Here is a 12826-nt window from a genome sequence, read left to right on the forward strand (position 1 = left end):
GCTGCAACTGATTCGTATAATATAACACACGGCGCCTGCGTCGCCAATTCTCTGCTTTTGAACTTGGCTTGACGTGTCTAGATGTCCAACTATAATATATGTCGTCGCCTAGTACCCACAAGCCAAGCCTCATTAAGAGCAATTCCTAGCTGAGCAACTTTTCAAATCTCGAATTTTTGAAGCTATGTTTCTGTCGCGCTGCGGTGGGCGGGAGCCGAAGCTATCTAAGTGTGAGTGCGCGCACACAGACGCGAGACTCGTGCGCTCGCTCATTGCGCGCCGTTCCGTCGACATCGCCCGCGAGCCAGACGGAATTTATTCTGCGCTGCCCGACGCAAGTTGTTTTTGTTGTTACCACGTAATATTGTTTAAATTTTTATATTATACTGTATCTATTACACCCTAATACCAAACACCCTATCACCTGTACTAAATGTATTTTACACCTATGATGACGAAATAATAAATGATTGATTGATATTAATTACCATATAGGTAAAAACTGCAAAAAAGAATGATGTCTCAGCTTCGGTTGTCGTCGTACAGTCAAGTGCAAAAATATGTATCGAAAGAATCGTCTCATAAATATGGTACTACGCTCTTATTACACTGGAATAAGATGCTATGGGACATATTTTTGAGTAAGATGTGTACACCCATATTTTTACACTTGACTGTACCTATCCGTATCAGTAAGTTGGGAGTGATCACGGTGTGTTGTGAAATTTTGTAAGTAGGTATAAATATACCTATGGTTAAACTACAATCTATTTAACTTGTAGTACGATGGGGCTAAACTTGGGCCGCCTTATTGAAGAACGTATATATCGCAATGACAATCTGGGTAAAGTATGTTGGGATAATGCCGGACAATTTTGGGACAATTTTTTTTTTTTATTTAATTTATTTGATACAAAAGAAGATTACAAAAAGCCTTAAACTACTAATCTGCCAAACTGCAGTACAGTTTGTTGGCAGGAAAAAAAAAACTAAATCTACCCTCCATCAACTAGTATTGTAAATATTAATACCTATAGCCGCTTTTGCATACGTATGTATATTGAAACCTTGAAATATTGAAATTGAGAGAACTCGTGAAAAAATGATTTTTCGAGATCTCAACACGTGACAGATTCTTGAAGTACGTAGCGAATCGTTAAATAATAACCGTAGATTCGGCCTGAATTTTGGTAATCTTCAATATAGAACGGTTTTAGTTTTGTACCTGTGTAAAGATGAGACATACTTTTTTTTAGGGTAACGAGTGTTTTGCCATCAAGGGAGAACATTGGATGGTGAAAAAAAGTTGCTTCTAATGGAAAGAGAATAAGGTATCACAAAGAAATAGGTCCGGTGTCTACCCTTTTGTATCCGATCTTAACCCGGATACAAAAATTGGTAAAATTGTGGCTCTCAAACTTTGATACCTATGTCATAAGGCAATTTGATAAGTAAACAATGTGCTAAGAAACCTCTTATTGTAAGGTTTACCCGAAGTATTAAAAAAAACCACTAAAATAATAGATACGTTGCGTAGTTTTGACAATTTAAGATATCGTGAACTGTACAGGTTTAGGGAAAGTGTAAATGTATTGTTTATTGAATGGAATGTACTGGAAGATATTAAGAACTTAAGTAGGAGGGACAAAAATCAAAATAAAAAATAATCGTGCCCAGTCATTTTTAATGAAGGTCGCCAAAAAAATAAGAATCAAACTTAGAAATCAAAAAGACTAAGTAGTTCTTTAAAAAGGTCAAGGTCACTGAGAGCCCATCTTGAAGTATGGAAAATAATTAAAATTGCGATTTCGTTGGTTTAATTTTGCAATTATATATAGTTGATAAACCATCTTTTTTTTTTTGATAAAATTTAAGGATCGTATGTAAAGAGTAAAGTAAATATATAGGAAAAGAGAGCCCTCTTGAAGCATTTTAAGGAAACTAATTTCGAAGCCCTATCTCTATTTTGTATCCGAAACTAGCAATGTATGTATGCGTGCACATCTACTTATGCATCCTTATGTATGTGTAAATACTTTATTGCGAAAAATTGCTCATTTGCTATCTATTTTACTCGATTTTGTTATAAATTTCAACATGTATCATCATCCCTATACAATATAAATACTCTTTATTGCACACCTCAATAAAAGAAAACAATACAAAAGAAAACATACACATAAGCTCAGGTAAACAACATGCGGTCTTATCGCTAAAAGGCAACCTTTGGGTTGCGGAAATTAAAAAAAATTACATTGTCAGTAACCGTCGCGCTGGTAGTGGTACTGGATAAAAATAATGGTACGAAAGTGTGATCAAGAAAACAATAAATGTGATAATTAAGGTCAGTAGGTAAATTGAAGAAAATTTAAAGTTTGATAATCACTGCTGTTTTTTAAATAGGTAAAGATCTGATTGTTTCTGGTCCGATCTTTACCTGGAAGGGTCAAGATCGGATATCGGTCTACAGCAGTGCTAGGTCTGTTAACACAATTACAAAAACAAACACAGTTTCATCACAATACGAAAAATAAATTACAGAGCGAAGATCGGATAGAAGCAAGAATTCGCGAAATTTACCTTGCTCTCTGTGATTGCACATAGCACAAGCCCGACTCCCTGAGCGACGCGGGGACACTGACAGTCGAGGCGCAATGAAATGGCGTCTTACACAATTTTGCCAACATTAAAAAATAAAGCCAAATTAGGGGGAAATGAATGTCCTACGTTCTTCACCCGCATCCGGTATTTACCCAACATACCTTAATCGTTGAACCGCCGCATTTCAAAATGGCCCTTATTTTGATATCGACTAGCCGTAATGTAATACGGCGGATTATACAATACGACTGCGATACTTATATATAAATCCCCTCGTCAATGTAATTTCATTAAATTTGCTATCTAGTGGCAAACATCAAAGTAGTTATCTTTTACTTGTGACGCACAAGTGTGAGCAATGTAAAATACTATATTTCTAAAAAAAATTGCCTACTACGTAATAAAAGAAAATGTGATTATTAAATTATAATACGAAAGGTGGTCAAATCGCAAAATGCTGTCGTTTTATTTAAAATAATGAATTAATTAGACCAGTTCCGAAAGTACCGAGAAATCCAGGTTCTTTAAAACAGTACCGGTTCTGCAATCCCTAATAAGGATGTTATGCCCATCACTATTCCTTCTGTGTACGTATATTTAGAAACTGTCTCCGCCTCCAATTCGTGCGATAAGGACAACTGCAGCTCGGACCGAAATTCACTCGCAAAAAACTCAAAAATCGAGGTTTCGCTCTCGACTGTTTCCTCCTCCAAAACGCAACTAATCATTATGAAATTTTGGAAATTGCAAGAGGAAGAAATAATCTATGCCGCTATGTTTTGATTTTTTGGATATTTTTTGTCATATTTGTATACTGTGCCTTTTTTTACAGCCAATTCAATTTAGCCGTTTTTGCGATTTTCGAGGCGCTGTATCTTTCTTCAAAATAAAATAATCCAAAAAAGCAAAACATAGCGGCACAGATATTGATTATATTGATCTTATTTGAAAAAATCACTGCTCTAGGTTAAAAATCCAGGGAGGAATCAGTCGAGAGCGTTTGTATGGAAAAATCGCAACTAGGAATTCCTCTTAAGCTTAATGTCATCGATTTGTGTAACATTGTCCAATTTTTTATCCGTAGAGTATCGCCAACAGCCAACGGTTCGCCAGCCGTTGCGTGCTCAAGAGGGTTTCGACGAGACCCGGTGACCCCATTACAAATATTTATTACATATGAAATACAATTCGGTGGTCGTTAGTGAATCTTATTATACTTCAATAACTGTCATAATCATTTATAACTTTAGATAAAACAATTATTTGATAAAAATGTGTTTGTATAATCAATTTTTACTGTCTTCACAACTTTGGGAATAAATCAAATGATTTTATTAAATATCTAGGCTACCCCGTCACGGTGATACCTGTTCCAATTTCTAACACCGGTTTGAATCCGGCGGGAAACATGGCACCCTTTAAGGATTACTTTGTTGTCCGTCCGTCTGTCTGTCAAGAACTTTTATTGCGTTTCAGCGTCGGCGACGTCTGTGGTTAATAATTGTTTATGTTTGGGTTCTAAGACACGTCTGGTATCATTTTCAGATGTAGACGTGGATTTCAACTAAATCGGTTGAGTAGTTATTGATTCCCCATACAAACCTACACCTCCTTTTTCATTTTTAAGGGATTTTTTTTTGGGATAAAAGCTATCCCATGTCCTTCTTAGAGACTCAAACTTTATTCAGCGATTTTAGCGTAAAAAAATCAAATTGTATATGTTCTTACTTTGGAATGGTGTCAATATGATACCATTAATGAATTCGGCATCCCATATTTATACGAAAACGATACCAACCTTAGCCTAGTAGTTTAAATTAAGTATATAAATATTAAGATAAAGTTGAGAGCACAGCCCATAGAAATTTACATCAAAAACCTTGGTGGCACCACTTCTTAAATCCATCCTTGGGTCCTAAGGACCAATCCTGCCAAAGGAAATCTTTTGTTCCCGCAACGCCGTATTTTATGAGTGAAGGTGCACTTCGACTGTTTCAGTTTATAATTTTACTGACGTAATTTCGATATGGTACTTATATCATGTACGAATAATAAAAATCGTCATCTGATCAAAATAACAACAACGTATTTCATATTGTTCGGGTTCAATTGCAGATCACCATCGTAAAACTTCATGATTTCATTATCTTCGAACTTGTACATGGTTTTTGCAATAAATGCTTTTCTATTCTAAATATAAAAAACTGCTATAATATCCAAGCACGCCGAAAAAATAACCCTACTAAGATATATGATAGAAAACATTTATATTACCAGAAGACATTTCCAGGATTTCAAGAAGCCGATGAATCTAGTACAACTGGATCAGGCATGAGTGGTAGGGGAAATGATAAACGGGATAGTCTTATGTAACTTTCAGTAGGGTTAGCAGAGAACGCGCTATTATTTTTTGCCCTTGTCAACGTCTCATTTTTTTATTCCCCGCCGTAAATTTTAGTATGGTTTATGGTGGGCAACAAATAACCCGACAAAATTACGTAGGTTGTTTTTGGTATGTTATCAGGAATGTTAAAACGTGTTTTCCTCAGGAATGTTAAACCTCACGGGCGCACGCTTATAGCACATCTATAGGATCCTACCATCTATGAAAAAGCCATAAGTCTTTAACCCACAAGTTGACAAAGCTTTTGGATGTACACTTTCTTTAGAAACCACGCATCGTATTATATTGGGACCGTGCGAAGTGCGTGGTGGGGGTAAGTAAAGCGATCCCAGCGCATAAGGTGGTAAAAATTTGAACTAACTGCGGATAGCGTCTTTAACATTTCGTACAATTATATGGCTCGAAATGAAACTTTGATTTACGATTACTCCTGAAATATTCATTTAAATTGTATGGTGTAAGGGACCATTGTAATCTGTATGAAATGCTTAATATAACTAACGTATTTATTTTGATAATTGTTAATAATGTATCCATGTAAATAGCTTTGCAAATGCCACATATTACGTGATCTTTTTCTAGAAGTTAAGAATGGATATAGTAAGATATCCTTAAAAGATAGACATTTCACATCGCGGACTTTTTTGTAGACCTATGAATGAGAAACAACCCCACCATACATTGTGTTGTTATAGCTCAAACGGATTAGGCAGCGTTTTCGATTAAAGCTCCTAGCCAGCGTGATTTTTTCCGACAACATCGTTATATTTCAAATAATTTACACAAAACCTTAACAAGTTATATACTTAAGACTTCCTCAAGAATCACTCTATTGATAGATGAAAGTCGTATGAAAATCCATTCAGTAGTTTTTAGTTTTGGAGTAGTTTTATAAGATGTAGTGAATTGACGTTTTCCCCTAGAATTGCGGACACTAGGTTGCGTGACAGTCGTGCACGCTCCCAATACACGTAAGATTAGATTTCCTGACTCGACTGGGGTCGGTGGTCGGCTGATAGCGCAATGTCGCTTCAATGTCATAAAAATATTTTTTTATGATTTTTTTTAATGCAAATTGACAAAGGTTTCTAAAAAGACTCTTCATCCGCGCATCGAATTGTACACAGAGACTTCCTGACTTGACCCGTACGGGTCGGGGGTCGTGCGTAAGGAGCAGTGTAAGGAGATATCGCAATGGCATGACGCTTCAATGTCATAAAAAAAAATCAGAACAATTTTGAAGAGCTGACGTACAAGTTGTCAAAGTTTTCCAAAAAGACTTCATCCGCGCATCATATCGTACACAGAGACTTCCTGACTCGACCCGTACGGGTCGGGGGTCGTGCGTGAGGAGATAGCGCAATGTCGCTTCAATGTCGCACTGTCCTCTTGCGTAAGCGGACAGCAGAGGGCGTTTGAGGAAACGAAAACGTAACCTTGTCAAAAACATTCAAAACTGAGAAAACTTTTAAAATATTAAATTACTAGCTATTGGCCGCGACTTCGTCAGCGTGGAATTAGTTTTATTAATTTGGATAGAGTCAGACCAAGATAAGTTGGTAGCGATTTTGATAGCCCAGACGGTGCACGGGTTATATTAAAAGTAAGCCTTCTATGAAATTATGACTTGACACTTGCACCGTCTGGGCTATCAGCTATCTTGGTCTTTTTTATACAACCAAAAATGCTTTTATTGATTCCCTAAACAAACTTCTTTATTTGAGAGAAAGTGTAAAAGCAATCATACAATTTGAGCATAATGCATCAATTATCAGGTGATACATTAATTATCTATCTTTCGGGTAGGAGTGAGAAAGACATGTAGGAGTGTGTGCGCTAAAATATTGCCGTTGCCGGTGTGCCATCTCTCATAAGGATCTGCATATTACAACGCGCACATCTATGCACGTCTATGTACAGGCCTTAACCTTGCCCTTAACTCCTCAAACGCCTTGTCCCGTATACTGTGCAAATTTGAATATTAATTTACAATCAAAATAATTATACAGGACTAAATGAATTTTATCGAATTATGCATAAAATTATATGTGTTTTGTTTTGTAGGCTGCATACATCACTATGCATTTAAGGGTTAAGACCATAACATTATTTGATATGGTGACCCCCATTATGGTTCTGTTCTTATCTATTGTGGTTAAAGGGAACCACAAAACAATTGCAATATGCAATATGGATACTTCCATTTCTATTATCACAGAAGCAATTGATTCTTTGTATTTTATGGAAATGAATATGTTAGTAAGAACAATGGTTATTTGAATTAATTAGAATTAAAACTTACTGTGCATTCGTCACATGACACGGGCATGGGCAGCATCCGCTCAGTGTACCCCTTACATTAAGTATCCAACCGGTCTGACCTAGTGGGTAGTGACCTGCTGAGACTGCCTGTGAAGCCGATGGTCCCAGGTTCGAATCCCGGTAAGGGCATTTATTTGAACCCGGGACCATCGGCTTCATAGGCAGAGCACTACCCACTAGACCAAAACGGTTCTCAAAATGATCAAAAAGATTATTATATCATTGAGCTTTGTGCAACATTATTGTCAAACAATTTACTATCACTGATAAACAATATATTTATATTATTCATATACTAAATAGTAAGATGATGAAATTATTTAGATCTATGTGCAGTATTATCCTGTTAAACAACCACCATACAACAAATATATGCAAAGCAATTTGACCCATATTGATCTGTGGTAAAACACATTGGATACTGAGTTGCTATGAGCCAAATTGAGTTAGTATCACATGTGTGATACTAAGGCCGCTCCACGGGTTATTGACAAATGATTTCATTGATTGATTGATTTACTATAAATTGTAAGATGATCAAATTGGCTGGCTGATGGCTATAACATAGAGCCGTGTGCATTTTTGTTGTCAAACCTTTTACTATCATTGATAATGATAAAATAAATAGTAACATGATGAAAAGTACTTGAGTATTGTGCAATGTAAACCACGCTTTTGAAAGAAATGTATAGTACAGTGTAAAAAATTTAAGTGTCGTCAGCAAAACACAAAACTGACTATCGAGTGTAATCTCCGAAAAGTTAATTTACCTTTGAAACACCCGCAAAAACCTAAATCAATACATATACTTAAAGTTGCGACTCTGCAGATAACTATCTATATAATCTATATCAAGAAATCTGTTACCAAGGAGGATTAAATGCGCCGTTATCCGATAACGCGCAAATCAGCATTCAAATATTGACTTAAAACAGATTATATGGAACCGTAAACAAAATTGTAGCTGCGTCGACATAACCTAAAATTAAATAGTAAATACTTACTGGAATTCGCCGACCCGTAGCCAAGACACAAACGAACTTGGTAATAATATATAAATAAATGTTAAGAGTCCGAATATATATTACAATTCACTTCAGAAGAGAGACTTATACGTTTTATATGACATGACACTAAGAGACATACTGCCACAGATTAAATAAACTTTCGAGTGATGACGTTTAGTGATCCATAGACTAGGAATACATCGGGCCATTCACTATCGAACATTGTAATGCCAAGTATCCATAACTATTAACTTGGCTAACAGAAATCGATTAAGCCAAGTGCAACACTAGGACATAATAAGATGACAAAGAAAATTGTCTATGGTCATCTTAAGTTTTGTATATGTTTTGTATACTTACTTTTTTAGGGTTCTGTAGTCAACTAGGAATCCTTATAGTTTCGCCATGTCCGTCTGTCTGTCTGCCTGTCTGTCCGAGGCTTTGCTCCGTGGTCGTTAGTGCTAGAAAACTGAAATTCGGCATGGATATATAAATCAATAAAGCCGACAAAGTCGGACAATAAAATCTAAAAATTTAATTTTTTTTAGGGTACCTCCCCTACACGTAAAGTGGGGGTGAATTTTTTTTTTGCTTCAACCCTACAGTGTGGGATATCGTTGGAAAGGTCTTTCAAAACTAATAGGGGTCTTCAAAAAAATTTTTTTGATAAAGTGTGTATATTCGGAGATAATCGCTCCGAAAAAAAAAATGTGTGTCCCCCCCTCTAACTTTTGGACCACAGGTCCAAAAAATATGAAAAAAAAATCGTGGAAGTAGAGCTTAAAAAAGACATTAAATGAAAACTATAGCGGACATGATCAGTTTAGCTGTTTTTGAGTTATCGCAAAAACTTTCCCATTCATAGTAAAAAGACTTACTTTAATTAGGTACTGATTATGCAAATTTGCCTATTTATTTAACTCGCGTGAAAGGTACCGTTTCATCCCTTGGTTAACAATTTTTTTTATATGATTAGAAATATTTACTGAAAACAATATATTTAAATGCTAAATTACTTTGATAAACAGTTTTTGATGATGTCTTCTCTATTATAGCCTCCGCTCAAAAAATTTAATACTTTATGGTTATGATATACTCACAAACTCACAACTCACATCTAAGAAGAATGAAAAATATTTTCTCAAAGAATGTTTCAAAATAAATGCAAGTAAGTATTGTTTTAGTTCATTTGTTTCTCGAACCGTTTCATATCAAGAATTAGACTGAAACTCTAAGATTGAGTTAAGTACCCAATATTATTCCAAAATCAATTAAAAATAGTATTTAGATCCACATATTATTTATTTTTATTAATGGTACATTGATCATAACAGTTGGCTATATATTATATTAAATTGGTTTAGGTTCTAAAGTTGGGTAAAGCTGACCCATCATTTTTGTCTTTAAATCTAGAATAGAGTCATTTATTGCATGTTACATCCAGTTATAAAGGTGGTACATATTATTGGGTTAGTTGAAGTGACGCCCTGTAAAAACACAGCAACATATACCTATACTACAGTTAACTTAAAACTACTTAAGTAAATAACAATTTTAAACATTTACAATTTACATTACATATTATAAGATCATTTTTAATCATATTTTTTGTTAAAGTAATCTTTCACACTATAAGAGCACTTATTAGTAAGGAAATAAAATAAATATTTTGAAAAAATTTAGGATATTCTATTTTTTTCAGAGAATTCGGAAGGTGATTATAAATTGTGATACACATGTACATCATGATAAAGGTCAGGATCTGGTGCTTACTAAAATAAAATAAGGACTGTGAGGAGACAGTTGTTTTGAATGAACAGTCAGAATGCTCACCCTGTTTATATAATCAATTTAGTCTTTATCGCATTGTAAATATTTTAATGTCTATTTAAGTTTCATGAATGATTTGTAATACTCTCTTTTGATTTGGTTACCTATGGTACTGGCAATGCCTAGTGTAGGAGCCAAAAAAATTATGTTTATTTATGTTTGAAATAAAATTGAAATTGAATTTTTATACAGTAAAGATAACATATAACATGTGATGAAAATTTAAATAAATTATTAGATAAATCTGAATAAATTCTACTTATAAGAAAGTTACATATTTCAGAAAAGATGTTACTTTCTTGTAGGAATTGTAGCTGCAAAATCAAAAAACACCAGTTTCCTCATACATTTAATTCAGATGGTCAGTTTCAGTAACCAGAATAGTATTATTGGAATAAATAATGAGCATGTGTTTTTTTTTACTGAATATATGTTGGGTGTATTGGGGATGGGGTGGGAGGAGGTTACCCAAGCTGCCCAGTACTGAAGTCAGTGCAAGAAAATGGTTGCCTACACCCCAGCAGGGGGTAACAGGATAGTAAGGAGAAGAAAAAATATATTAAAGATCTAGGTTGGCGTCTAAAAAGCTTTTGATCCCGGGTAGAAATAAAATTAATTATATTTTCGTATAACAGCATGCAATCTGGTAGACGACACTGAGTTATTTAAAAAAATATGTGTGTCTATTCTTAGTATGTTCCCATTTGTGCCCGCTGCTGGGCACATATGGGAATAGGTGCATTCATATAAAACATTCCCATCTGTACCCACCTCCTGTATGGCGGCAGTCACGTGGGGCGGGTACGAATTAAAATAGATCATATTCTTAACACGTTCACTGCGGGTTGAGTCAAATCCGCCTCAATCTCGACTTTACGCTGGTGCGGGGCTAAAAGTTCGTGTTATCTCTCTCGTGCGGGAACTTCTGCCGTTTAACTACAAGGCGTACGACAGAGTCAAATATACATTTCTTTATGTTTTCCAAAGCCGGACTCGTTGGTACAAAAAAAAACGTTTGAGGTCTTAATAAGCCTCAACCGCACTAGATATATTTTATTTTCACTCAGTGCGGGTTGAGGTTTATTAATGTCTCAAGAAAGTGACCTCAAGGCCGCACTGAGCGTGACGCGGGCGGCGCGGGAGTTGACCGCTTCACGTTAGTGCGGCCATAGTTATCGATATTGAACCACGCGTGTTTTACGTAAATAATAGGTATAACCTAAAAACGACAACGATCGTGACCGTTGGATAGGTTAAAATAACGTACATTTGTACACACGTAACCGAGACATTCATTTAATTTAAATACTAAAATTTAGTCTTAAATTTAATCCTAGACTTTGTTAACTTTCTAACAAAATTTTAATACAATTTGAGAGATTGCAGAAAACTGAAATAATTTGACGATGGTAAGAGTATAATACATTTTATGGCCCGCATAGCATGTAGAAAGAAGTGGTTTACTTATTTGCACAGGCTTGCAGTCTGTATGTTTGATAGTTCAGAAGTTGTTTGTAAAAATGTGTGAATTCCCTCCTTATAGTGTCATCCACTGGGCCGCTAACCTTACTGGGATTCGAACTCGAAATAATAAATACAGGGTGTAACAAAAATGGTGGGGATCCGTTTAAGGGCATATTCGGTATCGTGTTCTGATCAGGAAAAAGTAGAAAAAAAAATTTTTGACGCGAAAAATTTTTGGACTTTGCATGGAGGGTTGGCCGACTCGGACGACCTGCCCCATAGAAAAAAAAATTTATGCCCTTAAACGGATCCCCACTATTTTTGTTACACCCTGTATAGCATAAATGCATTAGATTAACTTAAAATGGCGTCTGAAATATTGTATCGAAGATGGTCGATGAGATGATGATCATCGATAGTTTAGCGATAACTGCCATTCCCTTCACTAGACTTAGATAAAATTTAGTGCGTTTTGAGGCCTAAAAGACCTTAAAGATTCTTTAGGTATTTTTTCTTTAACCAAAGGTCAGAACCAAAGGCGAAGCTAAGGGTATTTTAAGCATTTAGTGACGAATGTATAGCACATAACAAAAAACACCTATTCCGAGTAAAGGCAAAGTTATCAAGAATTTAATTACCTACTGAAATTCGAGGTCGATTAGGCCTCACCCGCACTGAAAAAGAGCTTAGGTTTGGGCTGATTCGATCTCAACCGCACCAGTTGAAAGTTCTTTAAGATTTGTCCCGCAGTGAACGTGTTAAAGCTTGGCCATACAGGCGGTGCTGCGCCAGTGGGTCGCGTCGATCTAACAACTATAGGTAAACTTAGAGAGACCCCACATTAGCGTCGCTGGAGTGTCGGCGTCTAGTCAACCATATAGCTGCTCGACGCAATGTTGGCGCCATTGTGCAAAGACTACATTTTCCATAGCGCTGACTAGACACAGACGCGCAAAAAACGTAATTGTGGGGTCTCTCAAAACTTCATATGCCAACCTTTTTTTCTTGAGGGCCACAAGTACGGTTTTGCCTTGTAGCACAGAATAAATAATATTCCCCGGGCCCCAAGATGAATTTGCTTAAAAGGTGATCAGATGGCAAGGATCTATACCAGAATCACCTGGCGGGCCGCCTAAACAGGCCCGGCGGGCCGCAGGTTGAGTATCGTTGCTACAATAACCTGTTGAAGCCTGACCAG

General features: G+C 36.0%; 2 protein-coding genes across 2 annotated transcripts in view; one reads left to right on the forward strand and one right to left on the reverse strand.

Moving 5' to 3' along the window:
* LOC133531424 (ATP-citrate synthase) overlaps positions 1–8487 on the reverse strand; it is a 53006-nt gene extending 44519 nt beyond the window's left edge. Inside the window, exon 1 of the mRNA XM_061869630.1 lies at positions 8332–8487. The gene's annotated coding sequence lies outside the window, so the exon portion shown is untranslated. The remainder of the gene's footprint in view (positions 1–8331) is intronic.
* A 915-nt stretch (positions 8488–9402) lies between these two features.
* LOC133531429 (uncharacterized) overlaps positions 9403–12826 on the forward strand; it is a 28079-nt gene continuing 24655 nt past the window's right edge. The window contains exon 1 of the mRNA XM_061869642.1: positions 9403–9502. Within this exon, the coding sequence (XP_061725626.1) occupies positions 9497–9502 (6 nt within the window). The 5' untranslated portion in view covers positions 9403–9496. The remainder of the gene's footprint in view (positions 9503–12826) is intronic.

Source organism: Cydia pomonella, chromosome 25, assembly GCF_033807575.1.
Source record: "Cydia pomonella isolate Wapato2018A chromosome 25, ilCydPomo1, whole genome shotgun sequence".
In the NCBI taxonomy this organism is placed as follows: domain Eukaryota; kingdom Metazoa; phylum Arthropoda; class Insecta; order Lepidoptera; family Tortricidae; genus Cydia; species Cydia pomonella.